General features: G+C 34.9%; 1 protein-coding gene across 1 annotated transcript in view; it reads right to left on the bottom strand.

Annotated features, from left to right (window-relative positions):
- Positions 1-27,680, bottom strand: part of LOC107287890 (mineralocorticoid receptor) — a 59,713-nt gene that overhangs the window by 12,071 nt on the left and 19,962 nt on the right. Inside the window, exons 2-5 of the mRNA XM_029284231.1 lie at positions 25,803-25,919; positions 17,245-17,580; positions 15,663-15,807; positions 2,771-2,901 (exon numbers count right to left, since the gene is read on the bottom strand). Coding sequence (XP_029140064.1) covers positions 2,771-2,901; positions 15,663-15,807; positions 17,245-17,580; positions 25,803-25,919 — 729 coding nt within the window. The remainder of the gene's footprint in view (positions 1-2,770; positions 2,902-15,662; positions 15,808-17,244; positions 17,581-25,802; positions 25,920-27,680) is intronic.

The following is a 27,680-nucleotide window of genomic DNA, read 5'->3' as shown; positions in this document are numbered from 1 at the left end:
CTCTCCCAAATTTCAAAAGCAAAAAATGCTGGAAACGGGCAAAAAGAAAAGTTGCAAATCATGGTCATAGTCATAAATGTGAGCCAGTTGCTAAGCTCCCAAAATGTGGTCATTTGACCGTGAGGCGGTCGTGTAACATTTTACCAGAAGGGCCAGAAGAGCTTTACTAGCCATAAAGCACACTTTCTGAGGCCATTGTAACTCTGAACATTAATTAAATGAGCATTGTAAGTCCAGGACTACCTGCACTGCAAGTGGTGTACATGTAAAAGAACTTAAAAATACTGAAAATACACAGCATTATTCAGATATTATATCTGCAATTAAACCACATTTATTTTACTAGGTATAATTCCTAAACATATTAACAAAATATCACAAAATACCCACAATTTACTAAAATACTTGTCCACAAGGATACAAGGAAAAACCTACCAATGATAACAGACTGAAGACTAAAATTATGAATATGCAGTAATGGAAAAATGAACAACATATATTCTGAAGTTTAACTGAAGTTTAAGCAAATATAAGCAAGAATAGCTTCCCTACATACTACGTAGAGGCAATTATAAATGTTTTTAAGGAATTTTTAAAGAATTAAAAGCAGAAATGACAAAATGTTTAAAATGTTCATACATTTTGTATGTCAGTATGAGTACAACAGAGGGGCAGTTAGGAAGCTAAGATATATTTAAAATATTTTTAAAACCTCCCTCCCTCCCTCCTTTCCTTCCTTTCTTTCAAAATTTGGGGACTCAGTGCCAAAAGCCAAATCCTTCCCCCTTTCTTTATTGACTTGGTCATTCATTATTTTTTCCTTCCTTTTAAAACAGTATTTTTGGGATAAAATTAAGAAATGGCTATATTAAGGTTCCTTTCCTACCTCCTATCTGCCCTATATCAATTTATTTCTAGAAGTAATTTATTCCAGGTTATAGTTTCAGTGAAGGATACAGATCTTAATATTCTGCAAAACTTCCAATGTTGGCACCAAGGGCGCTAAACACCTGTGACAAATGTTTCTATCCTATAAATACTATGCATACCTTAGATCACCAATTATTTCTTCACAAGAAAGAAAATCAATTATAAGGAATACATATTAAAATTCAATATATAATCAAAACTACAATACAGTATTTCTCAGTTTTGGCAGCCTTAAGATGGGTGAACTTCAACTCCTCCAATTTCCCAACCAGCATTATCACTGGGGAATCCTGGGAGATGAAGTCCACCCATCTTAAATCTGCCAAGGTTGAGAAGCACTGCTATAATGTGTAGTACAAGATATTTATTTATTTGTATCCCCCCCCTCTCTCTCTCTCAGGGCACAGGGGGACGGGAGGGCTATAAATGAAGGACTCTATCCAATTTGTGGAAATACTGTCAGTAAAACTGTACAATCAGCACTTTTTCTGGCAATAGTCAGAATTTAAAAGATATATTCTGGGAGGCTGAGTGAAGTTAGAGGTAACACTGAATCTGCTGCACCCAAAGCTCTTTTGCTGACTGGAGAAACTTCAAAATTTCTGCCTTATGTTTAATTGTAGTAGGGTAAGTACTAGAGACATAAACAAATAAACTGAACTCTTACAGGACACCTACTTTTTTCCTTGTTAAATGAGCATATCAGGACATTCTAAACAGTAAATTTTAACTATTTAGACTATTCATGCACAACCCTGGTAAAAATTGTATTGTAAACAAATTGTTAAATAAATAAGCTTTTTTTTACTAGTTTATAATATTCCTTTCAATTTTACCCAGTTTCTACATGCATTAGATGAGTAAATGGTCCAAATCACACCACAAACCTGATAGATAAACCCAAGTGTTAACTGAAAAACAGAAAGCCGCTTGTTATCAATCATCTCGTTAACACTTGGGTGGGCCATCTTTGAATATAAGCTTATCACAAAAGCAAATTCATATAGGTGAAGGTTTTGTTTAATAGGAGAAACCCGTATTCCATATATGTTGGAGGCATAACTGGAATTGTGAGAGGATATTTTACAGATTCTTTAAATTTGGCTGATTGGTAATTATGATTACTTGCAATGTGACAATTAAGCAGAAAGTAATCTATTCTTCTCTCATATTTATATATGTATGCATGTATTATATGTACATATGTGTGTATATAGTTCAAGCATATATGCAAACTTTCAAACAAAATACTGGATTGCAACTTCGCAGTTGTGTTTTAGTAATAACATATATGAATCTCACAGGCATTTCTAGAAACAACATAATGCTAGACTTTACTTTGAAGCATGCAAGGTTCTGTTTTATAAATCAAGCAAATTAATCTTAAAGAAATGCAAATTATCATGCCACGAAGAAAAACTGGGCACGTGCCATGTTGAATTCAGCTTTAATACACTTCAGGTTTAAAGGTAAAAACAAAAACAGATTTATGCTGTATAGCAGAGTTAATGCCATCTTACTGTGGGCTGCAAATTATAACAGGATTTGGTAGATCTCAGTACTGGAGCTAGGATGTCTGTTCTCAATTACCAGCCCCTTTTAGGAGCCTACAAACTATAGTTTGAACTAACTTCAAAGCTATCACACAATGCATTAAAGTAATCAATCCTGATTTTCAAAAATGCTATAGATGTCAAGTCCAAAACACTAAAGAGCCTTCCAGCTCTTAAAATCAAATTTCTTTTCTTTTTTAATTCATCGTATACTGATTAGTCAGTTATTACAATAATATATGATATTATAGTATTTAAAATTGTGACTGGAATATCAAGAAACGTACCTGTGCTTAACAGCAACAAAACTTTCATTATGGTGTATTCTTCAAAACTAAGCTGCAGACGAACAAATTGAAGGCTGATCTGGTGCATTCCTTGGCATAATTCGAACATTGCAGATTGCCGCATCCTTTCTCTGTAAAAGACAAGACAGGTAAAATAAAGATATGCTGAAACTTTCAAATGTTTTATTGTTTAATGTTTTGTATTGTGTTTTGATATGCCCTTTGCTGCCTAGAATCGCTACAGTGAGATGGATGACTATGTACATCAAATTAATGATTTATTCTAATTAAGATAAAAAATAATTTATGCTGTTGTCATTATTAGGCAAAATGGATATACTTTTCCTCAAGGATCATTTTCATTTCATTAGTAACTGTTTATAGACTACACTCAGAGTTTTGTTAACATGATAAAACACTGACTGAAGTATTATCCTGTCAAAATTAATCCCTCATAAGTATCAATGGGGGGAAGCATTTAGATGGAATCATGCAAAAGCTTTTTTCATGAAGGTTGCTAATATCTGACGGGCTACTTAAGTGACTCAGAAACGTTTTGAATGAAAATGTTCTTTTCGATTCAGTTCAATGCAGATTTAAACCCAGTTTTGGAAAAGCGAATGCTTTGGGAACTCTATGGGAATTTTTTTTTTATAAAAAAGAGTGCAAAATCATTTGGATCTACTGTATGTTTGGAATAAAGGAATTGTTTTACACTGGTTCTATCCAAATATGATTGGCCTTTGGTTAGTTTAGGAGCAGGGCTTTTTTTCAGCCGGAACACGGCGGAACCGCGTTCCGGCACCTTTTTCCGGGCCGGCCGCACCGGAAATAGCCCCTCCCAAATTTTACTTGCATTCCTGTTCTCTAAAGGGGCGGTCCTAGGGTTTGATGAGGGCGTGGCCAGGTTTGAGTTCCGCCACCTTTTCTCCGAGAAAAAAAGCCCTGTTTAGGAGGATTAGAGTCCTGTTTTTAGACAGCCTAAGAATTGCAGTATGAGATTCATCAAGATTTTATTTTATTCTATTTATTATTTTCTCAAAACCACTATAAAGAGTTTTAGATGGGTGCAAACTGAAGTTCATGTAATGATAACAGCCAGTTTTATCTTCCCTATTCAAGAAATCGGTTGAGATATTGGATGTCTTCAATTGACTATAAATGAGATTATAAAATTCAGAAAACAACTAAACAAACATAAACAGGCAAAAAACAAAACAATAAATCCTACAAATATGATAGGGGCACCAGAAGTGCACCAATGGACACATTAACCTCAAGCCCTGGAACAGAGCCAGATCTTAAAGAGCTTTTCAGAACCCCGGGAAAATGGGAACTTTTTTTTAATCTCCGGGGCAATGCTTTTCTGCAGGGCAGAGGCAGCAATGGAGAAGACACTTTTCTTAGGCCCTGCAAAATGCCAATGTTTCATAGAAAGGACCGGGACTGCACTTGCTTTGTCACAACATAGAGTCAAGCAGAAACAATTGGAGATCAACAATCCCACAGATAATCAGACTCTGTGTCATGAAGGGTTTAGCAGATGATGAATGGCACCCAGAAGCCCATGGGCAACCAATGCTACTCACATAGCAGTGTGACACATGGGTATAACATATAGTCCAATCAAAAGGTGATCAGATTGTGAGTGTCCACCTGAAGGACTTCTCAGTTGAAGAAAGCAGCAACTTGTACACAAGATGAACCTGTGCTAACCTTCCTGGCCACAGCTGTGAGTTTACGAGGTCTCTCAACCAGTGTACCAGTCTTAAATGGGGAGATGCACCACCATCCAAGTTCAATGATGAAAATATACCTGAACTGGGGGGGGGGGGCAGCTAAAGTCATTCAGTCTTATTAGGATTGAGCCAAAATCTATTTCTCCCAATACCTGAAAAACCTCCAGGCACTACTGGATTAATACATTGACAGCTTCACCTGTCAGCCCCAGGTTGAGATATAGAGCTAATACCATCAGTACACTGAACTAACAGATAAACTCATTCAACAGTTTCATGTAGATATTAAACAGCAAAGGGGAGAGTGTTGAATCCTGAGGGACAAGTGACAAACTATGAGCATGACCTCCTCTTCTCTATCCATATAAAGTTTAATATTAAGTTCATTTTTCTAGCTAGAATTAAAGCTTACATATGAATGGAAGATGCCAATTATAATAGAATTATAAAATAAAAGCTAGTATTTTGATTCCATAGAGAAGAAATGTATCTTTTCATGAGCAAAAGCAAAGGAAAAACAACAAAACAAAATAAAACAAATCCAAAAGTTGCCATATAAGTCAAACATCAATTATACTAATTCATTGATTTCTGCACCATCCTAGTACTATGTGAAAACATAAAGAGAAAAGAAATCATGCAAGCAATTTCTTCCAGAATCCGGCAATGCATAATTCCTTCCAGATAAGTGAAAATTGGATTTTTCAAGAAGTTAGTATATGGAAAGGACAGGTACACATTAATGTGGCTGTTGAAATGAAAGTAATTCCTCAATTTCAGCAACTGTCCAAATGGGCAGTATTAACATAATCCATTACATACAGTGTAAGGACTGTAGCAACCACTATGAAGGACAGTTAGGGAGAATACTAGTAGAGAGGATCCACAAACACTGATCAGCAGTCGGAAGGCACGATGAAACTATTTAGTTTCACAGCTCATGGAAAGATTTAACCATAGTTTCAACTGGGAAACTGAGCATCCTAGACCAAAACCACTACGGAATTTTTGGAAGCTTAGCATTCAGACCAATCAGCAATCAACAAATAGAGATAAATCACATTTACACATCACTCAAAAGAGACAATGAAAAAATTAAGAAGGAAACCAAAAAAACAGAACACATCTTCACCAGTAACCTATGCTGAGATAAGGGTCATGCTAGTATGATGAGTGGTATAGAAATTTGATAAATAAATTAAGCTGGGATTAGCACTAGATAAACAAGTAAGCAGAAAACAATATACTAATCAAGGAATTTTCAAGGAAAAACTACAATCTCACCAATACTGGGAGGGCAAGCTACTATATATAAGCAGAAAGCAAACCCCATATTCACTAGCACTGCTGATATTACCTAGTCAGGTAATGAAATGTCTGCAAGCAAACAGCCAATTTCAAACAGCACCAAGGACTGCACAGATCAAGCCTGAGCTACATATATTCTCTTCTACTGGAACAACGGATCTGTAAGCTTCCTGAACTGGAGGCTTCAAACAAGAAACCATTTTCTGAAAACGTAGGAGATAAAATTCTTGGGTAAACATGTATTAAAATAGAATAAACAATATGAATATATTTGCTGTTTTGAAGAATTTGTTAAAATGTAGTTATCACTTCCTGGGTGGAACAATGAAAACAAAACAAAACAAAAAAACAAAACAAAAAAACAAAAAAACACCCAACATACTGTACATTTGAAGTTTGGTAGGAGGCAACTTCAGAACTTTCACAATTACTTACTCTCAAATGAGGAGGATATTGTTATACATTGAGCAGTGTCATATATTGGATATATTCTCCTACAGATGGAATGATGTAATCTTGACAATGCTTCTAAATATGAAAACTATTTCTATCTAAAGCTAAGAAATGGCTTAAAGTTACACTAGTTGGCATCTCTCCATCAATCATCACAGCAGCTTAATCTGTTGGTTTTTCTCTAGTAGGTAATCTTTTGACCTTCTTATCTTCCATCTTTCTTCAGTTCTGTTGAGAGCTTTTTGTACTGAATACAACTGCCACTGCTCTATCTTCAGCTGACTTCTTCAGGTAGCATCCAAGAATTTATTTTCAGCAGTCTTATCACTTGGATCACGAACTAACCTATTAAGATTTACTAGTCCAAACTGGGTTTTGTTAAAGCCAACAATCTACCTTCAACACCAAGATGTCCATCTTCAATGAATCCGATAGTAATCAGCTACATTTCCTGCCTCCCCCCCCCAATTCTTTTTTTCCAACCCTGTGTATGTGAGTCCACTATCCTTTTTCTGTGCCCTATGAAAATCTAAATTATCTTCTATTCCCAGCATCTTATCCACAACAGAATGTAAGTTTAGTATTTTTAGGGTATTTGGAGAAACACATGAATATATATGTTTATCCAAACATGATGTGATGGTACGCAGCAAGTTTATTATATAATGCACTGAAGAATCCAGAAACCTGAATAAACAGATGCCAATTAAGTAATCAGCAAAACTGAACCACTGATAAATCCTGATCCAGCTTATAATTTGGAGTTGAGATGCTCTTGCACAAGTAATTTCTGTTGAGCTATTTATTGATAAATAAATGCTCCCTCCCCCATTTTATTTCAAGAACCAAAGGCCTGCCTCACTGACTTGGAATGAATTGTATCACATTAGCAGATATTCCTAACCAAAAGTATGATACTACTTAATCTTTCTTTTTTATAATTTTACTGAAAATTAACACTTAAAATTGACATTTAAAAAAATGATCATGATAATTATTCACATATGTTCACATTTTCAGTTTAAAGTCCCCAGATTATAATTGTAATTCTTTCAGATTAAATTTCTATTGTTGTTTGCTGTATATTACTCCATATTTATTCATACAGTCCTTTAAAACATGTATTTTTTTAAAAAATAGTGCTTTTTTAAATTTTTTATGGTTTAAAAAAACTCCTACTTTCCAGTATTTGTCAACAGTAGTTTAAAGCATTATTTCAGTATTACATAATGAAAATGTACTTCATCCCACCTATAAAATTAAACCTTGCGCTATTCATTTATTCCATATAGATGCTTCAACAGCCAGAAATGTTCTCTTGGTCATTCTCTTTGATCATTATGATTTCTACAATAGCAGAAAAATCTACTTGAGGAGCAGTTGATTATTTCGCTTATTGACAATTATGTACTAGACTGAGTTTTGCAAAACCAGAATATTAAATATAGCAGAATAAACTACAGTGCTACATAGAGATACAGCTACATTTGAAAACAAAATGTAACAACATATGAGGAATGTGATGGCTCAGTGGTTAAAGATGTTGAGCTTGTCAGCTGGAAATCTGACAGCTCAGATTCGAGACCCAAGTGCTGCCAGATGGGGTGAGGTCCTGCTACTTGCCCCAGCTCCTGCCCTCCTCCCACTTCAAAAGCATGCAAATGTAAGTAGATAGCGATATGACCCAAGTCACACATATGGCAATAAGTCCTAGTAGAGTATGTTTATTGTACTACTCTAGATATTATAGCAATATCTCCCCAAATCCTGCAAGTCACAGATTCCCCCCCCCCCAGCCATTGAGTGAGTAAGTCTAAACAATAAGTTCTCAAGCAAATGAATACGCTAAGGAAGCTCACAGGGGCAAGTCTAAATCCATATGCAAATCCAAGTCCAAATCCAAGTGAAAGTCTCAATCCAAGTCCAGATCCAGGAAAAGGCCATAAAACAAACCCAATGATCACAGTGCAAAATCAGAATACAGGAAGCATGGAGCTGAAGATGATGATCAGGAAAATGAATGGTTATCTTTGCCAACTGCTCCTTTCTGATGCTAAGTAATCCACAGTCAGGTGTTCCTGATTAGGAGGGACAAGGCTGCTTCCTCACAAGCAGCCTTGCTGACCTTGCTCTTTGTGTCTGTGGATCAGGTAGGGGTGGTAGCTGTTCCTCATTGGAGGCAGCCTGTTACTAATCATCAGTGTTAACCAGTGGCAACCATGCCTCTCCTTCTTCTTCTTGAGCAGGCGGCTGTCCATCCAGTTGATTGCACCCCCGATGCATAATGGACCTGGGACTGCATCCTCCTCCATCCCCGGGCTAAGTACTCCTGGGGACCCTGTCTGATGGGTACAGTTCCAGATCATCATCATCATCTGACTCTTCCGAGTCAGAAACCGATGTGGACATCAAAAATAAGTACCACTTTGGTGGGAAGATAATAGTTTTCCGCATACTTTGGCGTATAGTCATGCTGACGACATGACCACAGAAATTTCTTGAGTAAACACTGGCTTCCTCAGCTAAGAACCAGAGATGATCCCTGGCCCCTAGAGTCAGACATGATTGGGGAGGAGAAACCTTTACCTTTACCAACATATATGCTATAAAACTCACTTTAGCAATGAGATAAATTATGCCTGCTGACTGACTGAGTATTAATCTCCTTCTGAGAACAGAAGAATAGCCTAACACAGGGGTAGGCAACCTTGGCTCTTTTATGACTTGTGGACTTCAACTCCCAGAATTCCTGAGCCAGCTATGCTGGCTCAGGAATTCTGGGAGTTGAAGTCCACGAGTCATAAAAGAGCCAAGGTTGCCTACCCCTGGCCTAATATAAAGCAGAAGGGATGATGCCATTTACATTACAATTTTATATATGTGGAGATGAAATATTTCTACAATATTAACAACACACTAGATCTGAAGAAATGAGCATAAATTGGAAAGATAAGGAACACTTTAAAACTGAATGTAGGACCTTTATTTCTGCTCTAGGAAGTCATCAATGAACATTGCTTATCATCTTTTCCATATCTGCCCACTATATTAACTTTATATTAATGGGAATGACAGATCAGTAAATATGAATCTAATAGCAGAGCTATGTGATCTTTTGTATGCTTTTACACAGCCCTTGCAGGATTTCAAATGAGGCTAGACAGGCACTTTGTATTATAACACAATCTGCCAACTTACATAACTGATATAGCTCCCATAACAAATATAGAAAACAATACACCTATTTTTTATCTTATACAGTAATTTGAATATCTTTTTTCTAATGAAACTAATAATTTTTAAATATAAAATGAAACATTTTCTTAGCTTTTTATAACTGCACACGTGTTCCTAATGATGAAGACTATGTAATTGTGAACCAGTTGCAAACACATTTGCTCGACCTATAGAAGCCATTTCTATCACTGCGGGAGCTGTATTGCTGATTGTGAAAACTGGTGTTGTTATTACTGTAGCCTTGAATGGACCAAGTTGATCATTTTCCAGAAGATCATAGCCGAGGCAACATTTTCTTCTGGGACACTGTGTGTATACGTAAGTAACTATTACTCTTTAAGTTTAAGTTTCCAACTTTAAAATCAGGAAGAAAAAATAATATATTAGTTCAGAAAGAAACTTCCTTTTTTATAGCAAAAGCTATAAACTCAGTATTAGCTGACATATTGCATATGATTTTCCTGACATATCTGCAGCACCACACTAGGGTAGCAGTATCCAATTTTGGGGAAGTAGCAAACAAATGTGGAGTTCTTGGGGTATGGATAATTACACAATACTCACATACCAGAAGGTAAGCAAAGCACTGGGCTAGAGCCCCCAGCATTTCATTTTACAGTAATGCTTTTGAGATCTATGAGGGCTGAAGGGCATTGTAAAAAATATCAATTAGATTAATGCTTTGCTTTGCAGCAAATCAATTTTCCTCAAATTAAAAGAGTCTTAGCAGACACAGTAGAGCATGTTGATAGGTAATTTACTGAAATCAGGAACATTTTGGGAGCCCAAGCAGTACAAATATAGTTTGATAGTGTGAAATGTTAGAAAACTTCTGTTAAGCCTATTTATTCTATTTGCACTGTATTTGCAACTATCCCTGGGTGATAATGAAACACATAAACCTTTAGATTCTAAGAATGCTAATAAAAGCAAAATCCTTCAAGTTAGGTCTGAGAGTATTTTTTTGACACAACGCAATATTTCAGGTGACAAATTCTTGTACAGATCTCAATGCAGGTTGAATGATGGCACTGTAGCCCTTCTCTATATATCATGTTGTGCGATGTCATATGATTTTCAACAGTGAGTCTTCTTCTCTATAAATGAACACTTCCACATGAGCTAGAAATCTGCATTATCCAATTTCACATACACAATTGCTCCCTACTGCAGATAACTATCTTGTATTCATGGAGATCAGCTCTTTAGTAACATCTACAGCTAGATACTGAATAATGGGAAATGCCCATTTTCCTACTATGTTTAATTCTACCTTGGAATGTAGTCCTTCATCATGGCTAAAATAATACGTAAACCAATAAAGAAAAGGAAGGGGAACAAAGGAAAAATGAAAATTCAGTTGAAAGCATTTGATAAAAATACAAAGAAGGAGAAATAACAAACCTATGGCTATAGGGCAAAAAATCAATGCAGTCAAACTTCGAAAATTTGTTAGCAATCTGATTGTTTTATTTTTCATAGAAAACGGAACAAGAGAGATCTGGTGAACTAGATATAACTAATAGGGGACGAGTGATTAAAGAATGAAAGCAGTGCAAGCTTAAGAAGAATTGACCACATTATCTTGAGATTTGTCATATTCTCAAAAAAGAAATGACAGCATAGGCTTACAAGGGAAGCTAAAAGCAACAAATGTCCCTTTTTCAGCTATGACAATAGTAAAAGAAAGAAAAGTGAAGGAAGGAAGAGGCCCACTTCTAGGAGAAAATGGTGGGATAGTAAATAGATAAGAGAGGGAGCAGGCAGAGGTCTTCAAGACTTAATTTGCTTTAGTCCCTCTCCATCCCCCCCCCCCGCCACCCAAAATGTATTCAAATGTAACTGATCAGAACCACTGACAAACAGAGGCAGTGAAAAATGAAGGGTAAATAAAATTAGGGTTAGTAAACACTAGTTGTTATGAGTGAATTCAAATCTCCATAATAAGAGCAATTACATCCAAAAGTTGTAAAGAAATTTGCAGATGTCATTAGAGTCCCTTCCTATGAACTTTAACAAATCACTGCAGATGACTGGAGATAGGTAACTGTTGTTTTACTCTTCAGAAAAAAAGAATAAGAAGAAGACATTATAAACCAGGTCAGCTTGACAGTGACACTGGGAAAAATTCAGAGAGAAATCATTAAACAATTGGTTGACAAGCATTTAGAAAAGAATGCATTTCTTGGCAGGAGCCAGGAAAAAAAATCATGCCAAACCAACCTGATCTCTCCCCCTCCCTCCCTCCCTCCCTTGCCCCTCCTCTTGATCTTTCTTCATAAGCAGTTTAATTGCCTGGGAAATAGAGTGGATATAGTATTTAATTGTTTTCCTGAATTATATATTTTTAATTGTTAAATCTTTTATGATTTTATTGTAACACCACTCAGAGTTACTTTTTCATGAGATGGGCAGTCATATAAATTTGATGAATGAATGAATGATGAATGAATGAATGAAATACCACTTGTACTAGAGAAGAGGGCTCTGTTTTAGCTACTTTAAATTGATTCAACATTGTTTGAATAAGCATATAAAGTATAGATCAAATTATAGGTTAAGTTGGAGGGAAGTGTCAAATGGTGAGCTGCTAGGTTCTGTTCTAGGTCTTACAGTATATTGTTCAACATATTTATCAATGACCTGAATAAGGGATTGGAAACATTATTACCATATTTACAGATGATACAAAGAGAGGGGGGAATGGAAAATATCGTAGAAGGCAGTATCATCTGGCAGGAAAAACTTTGAAGGGTGGGAACAACAGGCAGTAATCAGTCACTATTAAATTTGGTGAGGACAAATGTGATGTCTAACATTTGGATATGAAAAAGAAAAACCATGAATGTAGAACAGGGACCATACATACAAAAAAAGGACCCAAGTGGCTTTTTGTCAATAAGAGACAACAGTGTAAAGTAAATGATAAAAAAAGCAACTGTAATTCTAGGTTGAATCCACAGAAATAAGATGTAAAAATCAAGATATGTCCATTGGTCAAATCCCATCTATATTACACTGAGTTCTGGGCATTTCATTTTAGAAAAAACATTGATGAGATGGAATATATTCAGAGGAACAAGAAAGTTGATAAAGGACCTCAAAGGATTATCATATGAGGAACATTTGTAAGTGTTGGGCATTTTTAGTCTGGAGAAGATGTGATATTTAAAGGGCTATAACTGAAGTATTTCAAAAGAATGTTATACTACAACGCAAGAAAAAAAGACTGATCTTAAATTACAGCACAATGTATTTCAGCTCAATACCAGGGAAAAAAAGGTACAAGTTGTTTTAGAACGGAATAGTCTGCCTTGGGAAATGGTGAACTTTTCTTTTTTGGGAAGGCTGTTGGATTAGATAATTCCAACAGCTCTTATATTCCAAATTACATAATTCAAAACAATCTATGCCTAACCTCTAAAACAAGGCCTACTCCATATATTGAATACAAATCCAATAGCCCCAGACAACATGGAAAATTGTTATAAATATTCCCACAACATCTAGAAAGTTAAACTTCCACAACATGGTTATTTCAGCTTGCAGGACTGGCCTAGGGGAAATTTTTAGCGGGGGTTTTAAAATTATTTTAAATTATAGGCCAATTGTTAATATTTGTCTTTTAATAGTGTTTTAACTGTAGTATTGGTATTTTGTATTTTGTAGTTGTTTTATCTGGCTGTTAGCCACCCTGAGTCCGTAAGGAGAAGGGCGGGATATAAATATAATAAACATTCAAACAACATCTAGAAAGTTAAATTTTTCAACATCTATCTTTGAACATAGGTTCAGCTACACATTAAAATGTATTATTTATATATTTATATAAACTGTGAATTTGAATTTGTTTTTTCAGTCTTAATCCAATATCTTAATCACTTAAAAATTAGTTCTCACTTCAACACAGACACATCACTGGCTAGTACAAAATGATCCCTTAGCTCTCTTGGGTTAGACCTCACCCTTTTTTTAATATCCTAAAAAGAGTACATAATCAGACATCAACTTTGGATAGCAGCTAGCAAGTTTTGAACATGTAAGTACTGCAAAATGTTAGCCCTCTAGATAGTCTTTAGCCTTTTAATTTTCAGTATAAATTCAAACAACTTTAATCAAAGAAGTAATTTCCAAGATTTATTATGACTATTTCAGTATTTAACTGAAAAAGGAAATTAAATATCAAGCTCTTTTGTACTTCTAGAGATCATGTTATGTCAGATATAGAAAATGAGCCCTGGTTTTCCTAACATTTAGTTGATATTTGTTTTCCTGGATTTTAAATCTATGTCCTCTATCCTGACACAATTGAAAAACAAATTTTAATTTTGTTAGACTACATACAGCTACACAAAATAATTGACTAGATTTATGGAGATTCTCAGTCATCCAGATCATAGTTGTCTCAAAGATTATTTTTTCCCCAAAGGCAACTGGACTGTTTTTTATTTGAGGAAGAGAAATACATTTCACTTCTAATCCAAGAACCATCATCTGTTGTAAACATCATCTTTTTCCTTAAATAAAAAAATAGTCCAGTTGCCTTTTGAAAAAAGCACCTTTGAGACAATTGACTACATTCAACGATTTAAATTTGCCTTTTTCCAATTCTTAACTTTTCAAACATAATTCCCCAAAGTGGTCAGTATCAACTCCCCCCAAGGATCAATGTTGTTGTTTGTAGTGGTATTTGTTAAAGTAGTATTTATCAAATTAATTTCATATAATAACTGTTTGAGGATAAATGACAATCTGAAAATTCATGAAGGGGTCAATGAGGTGAAGAGTTCGGGGACCACTACCCGAGAGGAACCCTTGGAATCAAGTCTCATAAAAATAAAATATTTGCATAAAATATGAAAATATGAAAACTTTACAATACGGTTTAGTCCCAACCTACAATGTTTACAACAGCAAAGCAATAGTCTGACAGGTAAGCAACAGCATGTTAAAATTCCCACCATCCAAGTGCTAGCAATATGAAGCATGCAAAGTTCAAAAATGATGCTTTTTTTTGCAATTGTGATAGTTTGCAGAACAATGTCTCAGGGAACCGTAGATTTCCACAGAAATTCAGTTGAGAAAGGCTGATCTAGATAATATGTTTCTCTATTTTATAAAATAGTGAAACAAAGTAACAAACTGGACTTCTGGTACTGAGACTTCATTCCTAGCTGCAATAATCTTCTAATTATTTAAATACTTTATTAACAACTAAGAGGGCACAGCCTTTGGAGGTTCAGCTATATTAGGCTTTAAGTAAGTAGAAGGGAAAAATTACCTATGTATTTTAACATAATGTAAAATTTGATTAAAACAAAATTCATCTCAATCCAGTGCAATTAATATATAACAGATTTCCAGTGTCAGATTAATTTGACTGCACAAGAAACTCTTAAAGTAAGATTTAGGGATCTTTAATTTTCATAGACAGAATCTAAGGAACTATTAAATATATTCTGCAAGTAATTTAGTTTGTTTGCTTTTTTCTCCACTCTTGGTGCAGAAAAAGTAGTTTAATAGCCTAAAAACAATTTCAAGTGTAATTTGCAATATGACACCTGTTGTTGCTCTTCCATTAAAAAACAGAATAAACAATTTCATCAAGGTAACTCACTTCCTTTACATGAGCTTCAGCAATGTTTTTGAACTTGAATCCTTGGTTTTATGGTACAAATTATGTTTCTATTACGAAAAGGAATGAGCCCACAGCAATGAAATAAATGACACTTACAATTACTGCTGTGAGGTATAAAAAAAGGCTTCTTCCAAAATTAGTAATTATAATTGTAATGAATATACACTGAGTTGCTGTATATTCTTAAGAAGAGCAATCCTCTCAATGGACTTTTAAAAAAATGCAAATCTCAAATTATGTAATAGTAGATAGGTGGAAGGATTCTACTTTTTCTTTAAGTTATGTATTAGTGATCTGTCAAAGCCAATTAAATGTTGAAGCTTTGGAAACATATACAATGACAGATGCAAATTAAAGATAAGGACAAGAAAAACACATGTGAGAAAGATGTTTCCATATGCTCATTTCCCACTATTTGTATTCCTTCAAAGGTTTGGATTTCTATATGTATCACATTTTAACAGAGCTTTATTTTATAAACTTCCTTAGAAAAACAAGTATTTATTGGAAAACTTACTCATTAAAGACCAAGTCAGGAGCAAAATAAAGAAACTGGCTGTTTGTATGTCTGTATGATCTCCAGCTCAAGGCAAATGACGATAAACACATCCAAGAATACTGTATTAAAGTAATTTGGTCCTCAAGAGGCAAGTTTCTAAATCCTAAAGACGGAAAGAAAATAAGGATTAGTAAATCTTTAGTAGCAAAACAATTTTTTATCCTTAACATCCAGATGTACAAATACTTGTACACTTAGGAACCACGAATTCTAATTTTAAAACTTTACCTTACTGATGTGAAAAACATTTCCTGCATGAAGCCTCCTATGCATGGAACAATTATTTTGCAGTGATCTGTGTCTGGACTGAAAACCTGTGTTTCAGGCCAACTAATTTGGGGAAGGATCAGAAATAAGCCAGCCAGATTGGTGATAGAGCACAACTAAGGAGAGGTTAGAAAGGGAAAGCACTGAAAAGATATGGGGAGAACAGGCTGCTCAGCTGGATATGTGGTGCTGGAACCCAGTCATAACCATTGTTGATGCCCTTGGCTTTATCTGCAACACTTAAAATCCATCCTCTTTTGATCTTCTCAGTGTCTTCCTTTCCATACCTCCCCTAAGCTATCAGCAATGTTCTTGGAATAAGAAAAAGAAAATGCGAGAAAGATAGATGGTCTGTATCTGACTGGAAATTCCGTAACTGAAGCCAAAAATATTGTGGGCAACATGTGGAGGATAAGGGGAGGGAGGGAAAGGAAGGTGCTGGGGGACATCATCTGGCAGGCTGGTGGATTGGCCATGTGGAGGGAAGAAAGTGGGAAGGTGTAGTAGCCTTGCTCTACTCTGCCGTGTAAGACCTCTCTGAATTTGTTCCAGCTAAAATCTGTAACAACCAAAATATTCTAAGTTTTAGTTCTGCTCACTTCAGCTGGCTCATAAGGATTTTGCAGAATTTAGAAAATGTAATGAATTCAATATTTTCTTTTTGAAAAAACAAAACAAAACCCTACCATATTTTTTTATTTCATACACACTGCTACTTCACATTCTAAAACTAGGTGTGGAAGGTACCTCATAGTTTCTTAGTGGCAAGGTCACTATACCAGATTAGTACACTGATTTCACAGATTTCCTGGCAAACTCTGGCCTCTAAAACAGATCCCTGGTTAGTAATATTATGAGCTATATTTCAGGAGAAGGTCTGAAAACTGGTGGTTATGCTCAAACACATATGAAAATATAAGATTTATTCTAAGAAGGGCCCAGAAAGTTATGTTCACACTGCTATATTTTCATGTGTTCTAAGCAAATATTTCTAACTTTAACAACAACAACAACAACAACAACAAATATATCTATATTATGCAGCATAAACTAATGTATCCTTTATAAATATTTTTATTTTATTTTATCCAGATATTTTTATTGCCTATTCTGAGAATTTGGAGCCCCAACCCACATGAAAGAAAACGGTACAAATGTTTTCTAATGACAAGTGATGAATTATTCTTAATACAAAAGGAGTTCTAACACATTCTTTTGAGCAAAGCATACCTTAACCTCAGAATATCTACATTGAAAATAAAAGTTTCATTACCTGGGAGGATCTTTGCCCATTTCACCACCTGAATCATCTGCTTGCCAGCGAGACGATTTAAAGTGGAGAGCAGGTGTTCAGCTGTGTCTGGTTTTGAGCTATCGTATCCTGCATATACAATTTCAGGTTCAATATTTTCTAGAACCATAGCAGGTGAGGGAGTAAGTGCTGGTGAAACTGCAGATAAGTGAGGAACAAGTGCTGTGTTCACAGAAGTTTCTTTTGCTGGAGCAATATACGTAATCCCTTCTTCTGGACTTTGTGGTGGCTGCTGCTGCTGCTGTGGTGGCTCTTCATGGATTCCTTTTAACTTGCCCAACTTTTTCGACTTCCGGGCTGTAGCAAAGATGAGTCATAAAATGGGGTAAGAATGTAGTTGTATCATACAACACCAGAAACTATCCATCTTTTGTTTTTACTATGTAAAACACACAAATGTCCCTGGGGAAAAACCAGGTCAATAATTGAAATAGCAGAAAACAGCAAGGTGAGTATTTAGAAATATATTCTGAAACAGGAAATTGCATAGAGATGAAAGCAAATTATAATGCTATTTCACAAATACATCTTATTATGTATTTCATATGGATTCAGCAAAGCATGATTATTCTATTAAATGCACGCCACATCATAAGCCATTTAAGTTTCCCTTTATTAACTGAATCACTTATTTTCTCACTCTTTTGTTTTGCAGTATTCTCAGCTATGTTTTTTCTCAACTGGTTTTGAAATTGCACTTTATGATTCCTTTAAAATAATTAACAGAAATATTGTTAAGTGCAGCAACTCAAGTAACAGCTATCAAAATTATACTTTAAATAAGTAATCTTTATTATCTTCTAATATCATTAGTAACCTGGGTCACAAACTAAGAACTTCCAATAAATTTTTTTCCTTTAAACAAAATTGCATGTATTCTGCAAATATTACTGTGGACCAAACCAACTGCATAACTTTTTTTTCCTGAATGGCAAACAAGTCTGCATTATAGATTATTTTATCTAAACTCAATTACAAAAATCTAGAAACACAGATATAAATATGCTTTTTGGTATTATATTATAAATTATTTTTTTAATAAAAAAATTGTAAGTATTTTTATAATTCCTTATCTACATTCCATTTTTATGGTATAAACTCCATAAACATGAGTTTATATTAATTTTATTTAAATACATCAGATGCCATATAAAATATTTTTTTAAAGAAACAGTGGCAACTGATGTATTTATATATTTATTATCTTCAGAGTTGTCATTTAAAATGGGTTCTGTCCAGCTGTAATATACCTTGGCCTATACATCAGGAGTCCCGAACCCCTAGGCTGCAGACCCATACCAGTCTGTGACTTGTCAAGAACCAAGCTACACAAGTGGCAGGCAAACAAGCAAACTTTCATCTTCACATGCCCAGGATCTAGCTTGTGCGTGAAACCATCCTCCTCTGCTCTGAGTCCACAAAACCGATACCTGAAAGGTTGGGGACTGGTGCTATAAGTATGTCATGTCAATATTTTTAAATCAAGCAACATCTAAGCAGAGATTGTGCACCGCATGCTAGCTGTAATCTTTAATGGTGAATTAACAAGGGAATTCGATTTAATACAGATAAATCGTGGAGCTATGTGCTTATTATTGCATTGCTTATTTTATAGATTCCAACATGAAACCTACAATAATATTCATAGAATAAATATACAATATAGAACTGTCTTCCGCTTCTTTCCAAGCTATATGGTCCTGAGCTTTCTTTTGCCAATTGGGCCTGCAATACTTGCTGATGTTATCAATCCATCTTGTTTTAGGTCTCTTCCATAGATGCTTTTTATCAAGTGGGATCCATTCTATGACTACTTTGGTCCACCTGCCATCAATTCTTCTTGCTATGTGATCAGCCCATTTCCATTCAATTCTTTATACATACATACATACATACATACATACATACATACATACATACATACATATCTGAATACTAGTACTACATACTACATATCTGAATATATATCTATATCCATATCCATTTCTATCTATATCATGTGGGTGTATGTACATGCATGATATAGATAGATATGGATATGGCTATAGATATGGATATATAAAGACATGCAACTAAATACATCATGCAAAAGACATTGCCATCAAAACCAGTTATCAGAGTTGAAGTAAATAATGAAATCACACATTATTGAAAAGGGATAAAGATTAATTAGTCCAAAGAAAACTTTCCCAATAAAAAAAATGTTAACTTGTTCTATAAGGAAGAGAAACACAAGAGTACATTTAGTGGATCAGAATAATATTTGGTAGTAATGGAACTCAGAAACAGTTTATTGACTTTTGCATAAGAAGCAGGTTCTAAGTATTTAAGGAAATAAAAATAGACTTCCAGAATAGGAACAAGACAGAAAGGATGCAATTATATCCTAATAAACAAACAAAGAGAATAGTCACGGTAACTGACGATTTACTTATATGAGGAAATGGATCAAATGTATTCAAATCATATTTATTAGTTCATGAAGTACACTGACAACTAGGAGTGAAGAATAAGGATGTGACAGGACAACTTCCAAAACTTATCAAGCCTACTGACAGTTATCTTTTCCCATTAATACATATAGGAAGAAAAAAAAACAGCTAAAAGTATATCACTCTGATCTTTGAAAAACTTAAAAAGAATTGGAACATGACATTCATCTTTTCTTCCAATATATGGAAGAATACAGGAAAGTGAAAGAAAAAAATACTGAAAATGACAAGCATTGCAAATGGTACTGAGCAGAGATTTGTTTTCTGGGATCATGGCTGAGTTATCCTGATGATGACTGGAGGATAAACTGTGTCAGTATATAAGTAATGTAGTAAATAAAAAAATAAATAAACAACATGAACTCTTTGTGCAAAATTACAAATATGATTTAATAGATATAATAGAATCTAAGAATAACTTTTGATGACTGCAGTACAGCAATAGAAAGATACTATTTGTTCGAAAAAAACCCGAAGCAATATTATAGAAAGAGAAAAGGATTTCTACTGTATGTTAAAAATATATTCAGAAAACCTGAAGAATGGATTTGACAACGTTGGATTAAAATAAGTGGAACAAAATAAAAGCCACATTGTTGTTCATGTCTATTCTCATTTTCTACCCAAGGAGATGATACCAATGCTTTCCAAAAGGAAACTACAGATCTTTAAAAAGGCATTATGTTATTAGTGATGAGAAACACTGAATAACTCAAAATTTCTTAGAGGAAAAACTTCATCAAGAATGATCCTTCCAGCAAGTTCTCCAGTCCAGTAGAGGAAGACACAAGAAGATCAGCTATCTGGACTTGATACAAACCATAAAGAAGATTTAGTAGAGGAAATGGAAGTAATAGGACTATGCAATGTTAAAGATTTCGATTCAAAGCGAAACTAAAACATAACCAAACCCTTAGAACTTAGAAAAGCAAATTTTAGTACATTTGGAGCCATGTTAAATAGGATCTCACAGCAGAAAAAATTAATGAGGAAAAGAATTCAGGATCAGTTGTATTCCTCAAGAAAGAACTAATAGTAAAACCACAATTCCATACAATATCAATGGAAAAAAACAAATGGAGGAACAAAAAAGAATTCAAAGTGGCTACACAGAAATAAGATAAAGAGAGGAAATGAAAGGAGACCAAATCAGAAAGGAAGAATACAAGTTGGTAGAACAAAAGAGGTGCCTGTTAATCAGATAAGTTTCATAATATAGTATATGATTTATTTAGACACAGTACATATAAAACATTTGACCAAGTATCCCATCACATATTGATTAACAAGCTACTTAACTGTGAACCATATAATGTGACAATTAAGTGGATACATATTTTGCTCAAAAGCCCTTCTCCATGGATTCTCATCAAATTAAAAAAAAAAGTATCAAATGGAGTGGCCTAAAGGTCAATACTGGATAATTTCATTAATGGCTTGGATGAAAAAGTGAAAAGAATGCTTTTCAAAATTTCAAATACTGAATGAAACAAAGAAGTAAGAAATAAAATTGATAGGTTCAATAAATGGACTAAATGTAAGAATGACAAGTTCAACATTCCTCACTGAGGAAATAAACATCAAATACAGAGTTACAGGATAGGAAATATCATATGGTAATGATACTTTAAAAAAGATTTTTAAACAAAATTGCTACACAATAGTTTGTTACGATAACAGTTTGGCACAAATTGAGCCACTGATGTAACGTGGCCACAATTGTATAATACCAAAATCTCGAGAAATAATTTATTTTCCCCTTATCAAAGTTTATTGGCACAATAAGTGGTAACAAGCAACATGTTCTATGAAAGATTCAGAGAAATTGGACAGAGCAATCAGATGATAAGGGAAAAGCAACTTGATCTAGGAAGAGGAACCGAAGAGACTGAGTATTTTCCCTCAGGAAAAGATAAGTGAGAGTAGATATAATAGCACTGTTCAAATACATGAAAGGGAGTCACATAAAAGAAGATCAAGGCCTGTTTTATCTTGTTCCAGAATAGAGAGCACTGAAAAATGGATTTAAGTTCTTGGAAAATAACTTCTTGTTGAATGTTAGAAGAAAGTTCCTAATGGTAAGAACTATTCAACAGTGTAAGCAATTACCCAGGGAGGTGATGAACTCTCCTTCAGTGGATGTGTTCAAGTAGAAGCTTTAATTTGGATGTCTGCATTTAGCAGTGAAGTACACTGTGCGCACAATTATTAGGCAAGTGAGTAATTGCTAAGATATTGGGGAGTGATCACAGAACCATCAAAGGTTTGTTGCAAATAGTCAACAGGGTTGCAAGAAATGTGTTGAGAAAAAAAGATGTACATTAACTGTCAAAGATCTGAGAACAATCAAATGTGAAGCTACCAGGAATCCATTATCCTCCAGTTCTGTCATATTCCAGAACTGCAACCTACATGGAGTGTCCAGAAGTACAAGGTGTTTAGTGCTCAGAAACATGGCCAAGGTAAGGAAGGCTGAAACCCGACATAACTGAACAAGACACATAAGTTGAAATGGCAAGACTGGGCCAAGAAATATCTAAAGATAGATTTTTCAAAGGTTTTATGGATGTGATTAAAGTGACTCTTGACAGACCAGATGGATGGACCCGTGGCTGGATCAGTAACAGGCACAGAGCTCCACTTTGACACCATCAAGGAGGTGGGATACTGGTATGGGCTGTTATTATTAAAGTTGAGCTAGTTGGACTCAACTCCCAAACCTACTGCCAGCCTTTCTTACCTTGGCCATGTCTCTGAGCACTGAACACCTTGTACTTCAAGAGTGTTGCATCCTTCTGAAAGATTTTTTTTTACAATTTTTGACTTTTCAGAGTCAGTTAAATCTCTTTTTTGGCCCATTTTGCCTGAGGAAAAGAAGCTGCCTAATAATTATGCACACCTATTGCATATTGATATTGATCTCCTTAGGCCATACCCTCCCTTATTACACAAATACTGTACATATCACCTGATATGCTTATATCCACTAAACATTCAAGTTTATACAGCTTGGAGGTGGACAATATGCATGAAAATGTTGATATGGTCAAAATACTCACTTGCCTAAGAATTGTGCACACAGTGTAGACTCAGTGGCCTAAATGGCCCCTTCTAACTTTATGATTCCAAGATATATTCTTTTCATTATTATGATTCAGGGCACAATCAGCCAGATGTTTAAATTGGATCTGGCATTTTTATTCACCTATAGATTCCTTTCCAAGGACTGGGATAGGAAGATGCTGCTGTTAAAGATATCTTTTATAATTATTAGTTATTTACTAACATAACTTAAGTTTATCTGAAAAATTAACATGCACATTTACTATACAGTATGCGAGCCACTTTTCACATTGTATAAGCTCTTTTTATTTAATGAAAAATATAAATGTAGATCTTTGTATGCATCATTATCCATTCACTCTGGAATAATATAATTATAATATAATTCAATTAATCTATATGATGAAATCAGCTGATTAATCAGACTCATATTCATATGAAATGTATAAATAATTGCTAAATGTAAACTATATTTATGTATTAGCATACTGTGTCAATATATCCAGAAATACACTTTTAAATTATTTAAGCAAGCTTTCTGAATTTTAAAATCATACCCCAAGTTCAGCAAAACAAGCAGATCTTTTATTACATTCATCTTCACCCCATTTTCATTTTCCAGCACTGTTCTCTAGCTAGCTTATGCATTGTCAGCCAACTCTCCTGCTAACTTTGTTCAAACAATTTTGTCTCAACCAGAGCCAAGAATGGTCCATTCTCTTTTCAACTTGCTCTCTTGTTGCTTCCACACCCAACTGTTCCCTTTGGCTGAACTTTACAAGTCCTAGAAACCAATCCCTATTTTTCATTCTAGCCTCAAGATTCTCTTGCTCCACTCCTTGATTCCACCTCTGTTACTGGAGAGTAACTTTTATTTTTTCTTTTTCTATTCTACAATAACAATGATTCTTCGACCCATTTAAGCCAGCTATAGTTTAAGTCTATTACAGCTTCTCATGTCTGAGTGATATATAATAAAGTACACTTTGTAGGAACTGCACACAAAATATTTTTTTGACTTTAAAGAAACTTTTACAATAAGTAACTACTTACACTATAATTATCATTTCTGTGCTGCAAAAATATAGATTACAATTATTTGGCACAAGGAGATATAAAAATGGTAATTATTGTCAACTGTAGCCTTATGATCATCTGGAATTCTGCAGCATAGATATGGTAGCACAATTCATCATAGTTTTTGTGCCAGACTCAAAAAGCACTCTAGAAAATTCATTAGTAGAATTACAAGCCGAGGAGAAAGTAGTATAAATTTGGGGGGGAAATCAGCAAAATGAAAAGAAAAAAAAGATATCTAAATTGCCAAAGAAATGAAGAGATGCCTGTCTGTTTCTGTGATGTGCTATACTGAAATATCAGAGCACAAGAATAGAAAAATACAACTTTTTGAAGAGACGCATGAAATCAGTATGTGTTATTCGGTTATAGTTTGTATTTACATAAATTTGGGTAGCTGCTTTTCGTGGCAATGTAGGAGGAGAACCATGTCAAACTACAGTGCCAAAAGTCAGAAGTCAAATAGGATCTTTTCTGGCTAGCAAATTTTATTAAAAGATATAAGCTTTCATGAGCTGTTAGTAAACTCAGCCACAGTTTATCAAATGTTAGGCCTTTTAATAAAATGTGTTAGAAAGGTGCTGCAAGAATCCTCTTTAATCTTCATGGATATTTGTCTGAAGCAGCTAAGGAAAGATGTATCACGACATCATCCATCTGTCAAAGTTGAATTGCTAAGATGCCTGCTAAGGTGCCTTTTGTATACAACACACTCACGGACACATGGTAGGGACAAATCTTTCATTGCAATGCTACAGTGTAACTTTCATCAATCTGATGAAGCTTCCAGATTCAATTGCTGCTTTCATTTTAATCAACAGCATACATTTTTTCCCTTCTTCCCTCTTCTGAAGGATGCCTCATACCTGTGGTGGCGAACCTGTGGCACGCAGAGCCCTCTCTGTGGGCACGCGCACAGTCCTAGGCCTTCAGCTGGGTTTTTAAAAATCTTTTCGCTTTAGGCCTCCCCCGCCGTGTGCAAAAAAAAAAAAAGGTTCAATCAATCAATCAATTTCAACTCGCGGGGGAAAAAAAGATCTCTCAAAGTTGGAATTGATTGAATTTTTTAGTCCCACCCAGTCTGCCGTTACCACTGCCACTATGCCCACCCAATTGGCCACACCCACCCAATGGGCCATGCCCACCCGGCACCTAATGATACATAAGTGGGTTTTGGGCTGCAGTTTGGGCACTCGGTGTCTAAAAGGTTCGCCATCACTGTCTTATACAAATGGCCCAAACAGAAAAGATGCAAAAAGGAGGACACTCTCCACTTGAAAATCTCTAATTTCATACCTTTTTTAATGGGCAAAACCTTAATTATCCAGTTCACTTTTTAAAAGATATGTGACCAAAAATTATGCTACTTATTTCACATGATAAATATGAAATAATATAATGAAAATGCTATCAATATAGTTAGGCAATTAAATTATACTTTTTCCATATTTTTATTATAATTATTTTTTTCTAGGCTGGAACGTACCAGGATACCTGGCAGATAACACACAGTTTTTCTCTGGTTAAATCTGATAATTTTATTGGACTGTTTTAACACCATTACCACAAGAAAACAAGAAAAAAATCCTTCAAACATGACCGATCCCAATACTTCAGTCCAATTAGCTGCCTGATATTCCACTAAAATTTTAGTCATCATCTAACTCCCATCGTTCTTATTCTGAACTATTATTTATTTTTTAAAAATGAGAATGACAATAAGATTTTATGAGGTTTTATAGAATGTCTCTTTCTTGCTAGAGGAATTCAGGACAGAGCTTCCAAGTTCATCCATCTGATACTAATTTAAAAAGAATCAGGTGTAACATACGTTTGCCAAATAAAAAGAAAACTACTAGAAAGTACTAGTACTCATAGTTTACTTACCTCCCAAATTCATTCCAGCTTGAAGACACTTCTGTAATCTGCAAGCTGGACAGTTTTTTCTTCGAATTTTATCAATTATACAGTCATTCCGTCCCGCACATAAATAATTGTGCTGCCCTGCAATAAACAAAAGACAGAACATAATAAATTCTATTTTAACCATATACAGGTAAATAAACTGTCCACAACACAGACTCACAGCTCTAAACCTGAAAGAACTCCTCTTCCAACTTTTATAATTTTTATTATTTTTAAATCTGCCAGAACATTTTAAAATAACTGCTCATAACAATTTTGAAAACACATACTCAATAAATAACTAAATAAATTAATCACACCCACATCCACATATTTAAAATCAGAGAATGAAAGGGTGAAACCTTATTTACTTCTTGCGTAATATATTCCAGATGGAATTTTATAAAATTCAAGAATTTATTATAATAGAAACTTTGATGAGCTCAAGGTCATTCAGATCACCACACGTCAATATCACAAATAAAGATGGCTGAAAAGGTGTAAAAGATTTTGTATGACAAAGCCAATTATACATTAAATCCTGTCAAGACCAAGTAAAGCTTAAGCATGCATGAAATAAGTATATCCATGACTGTATAGCAAGGCCTTCAACTGTATCCACCATGTCAAGCTGTAGAATGTGATTGTTAAAATGGAAATCCAAGAGCATCTCATTGTCCCTATGCAAACATATATACAGGTCATGAAGCCACAGTATGGAAAGAACATGGTGAACCAGATTGGCTCCAAGTTAGCAAAGAACTGAGCCAGGTCTGTATGCTCTCTCATTATTTATGCAACTTACAGGCTGAATAGGATTAAGCCACTGAAAGAAAATTACTTGCAAAACAACGGAAACAACAACCAGCCTTAGAATTAATAATGAAACTGTAGGTAGCTTTTGCCTTTTAGGCTCAACTATCATCAGTAAATAAACAAGCAATCAAGAAATACGTTACAAACTAGATCATGGTCGAGCATCCATAAAGGCTTATGAAAAGATACAATGGAATTCCCTGTGATGCTCTGTGGAAGTGAAAATAGACTTGAAGGAGGATAGAAAATGTATGATACTTTGGGACACTGGCGTTGGAGAAGAATCTTAAGAATACCACGTATAACCATGCAAATAAATTAGTGAATAATTGAACAAATCAACACAGAGTTTCAAGAGGACTTTATTCTCAGAGGAACAAATGCTCTGACTCAAATTATCCTATAGGTTTCCGATGTTCAGTGACTGCTTTGAACAGAGACTGATGGAGACGAAAAAGTAACTTTGTGCCTGCGTTTACAACTTTTCCAGCATCTCTCACTCTCTCTCAAGTCACCTGCGTGCCATTACAGTCACTGTACGCAAAATTGGTTTCTGCGATTTAGTCATTGGGCAAAGTGGTCACTAAGTGAAAATCTTGTGTCTGTGTCTATGCTTATGATTTTGCTTCTGCTTTTCTGTGCTTTAAAGCATCAGAAAGATATGATCCCAAACAGCTGTGTGAGCCCAAACACCGGGGAAGATTTCTGGAATTTGAGTCATGAAGAAACTGGATAAAAGGGCATATCCTTTTCCCTACTTCCCTTAAGAATGCAACCCCAGCTCTGGAATGATTAGCAAGAAGGAAATGGATGTTTGTATTTATATGAACTGAAGAAGAAGATAAAAGTTGAAGAGGAAAGTAAGCTTACACTGGGGAATATGCATTGAAAGGAATGCTCCAGTACCTGCTGTTTGCTAGTGTACTTGCAAGCTTCAAGCATTTTATATTTGTTTCGCTATTTTCCCTTTTAGGGAAAATAGCATATGCAGTGGGGAATAAAAAAGGTTAAGATGACAATCACAAATGAGCATCCAAAGCCATA

The sequence above is a fragment of the Protobothrops mucrosquamatus genome, unplaced genomic scaffold (genome assembly GCF_001527695.2).
Source record: "Protobothrops mucrosquamatus isolate PMUCROS unplaced genomic scaffold, P.Mucros_1.0 scaffold453, whole genome shotgun sequence".
In the NCBI taxonomy this organism is placed as follows: domain Eukaryota; kingdom Metazoa; phylum Chordata; class Lepidosauria; order Squamata; family Viperidae; genus Protobothrops; species Protobothrops mucrosquamatus.
This window is presented reverse-complemented; position numbering and strand designations above follow the sequence as displayed.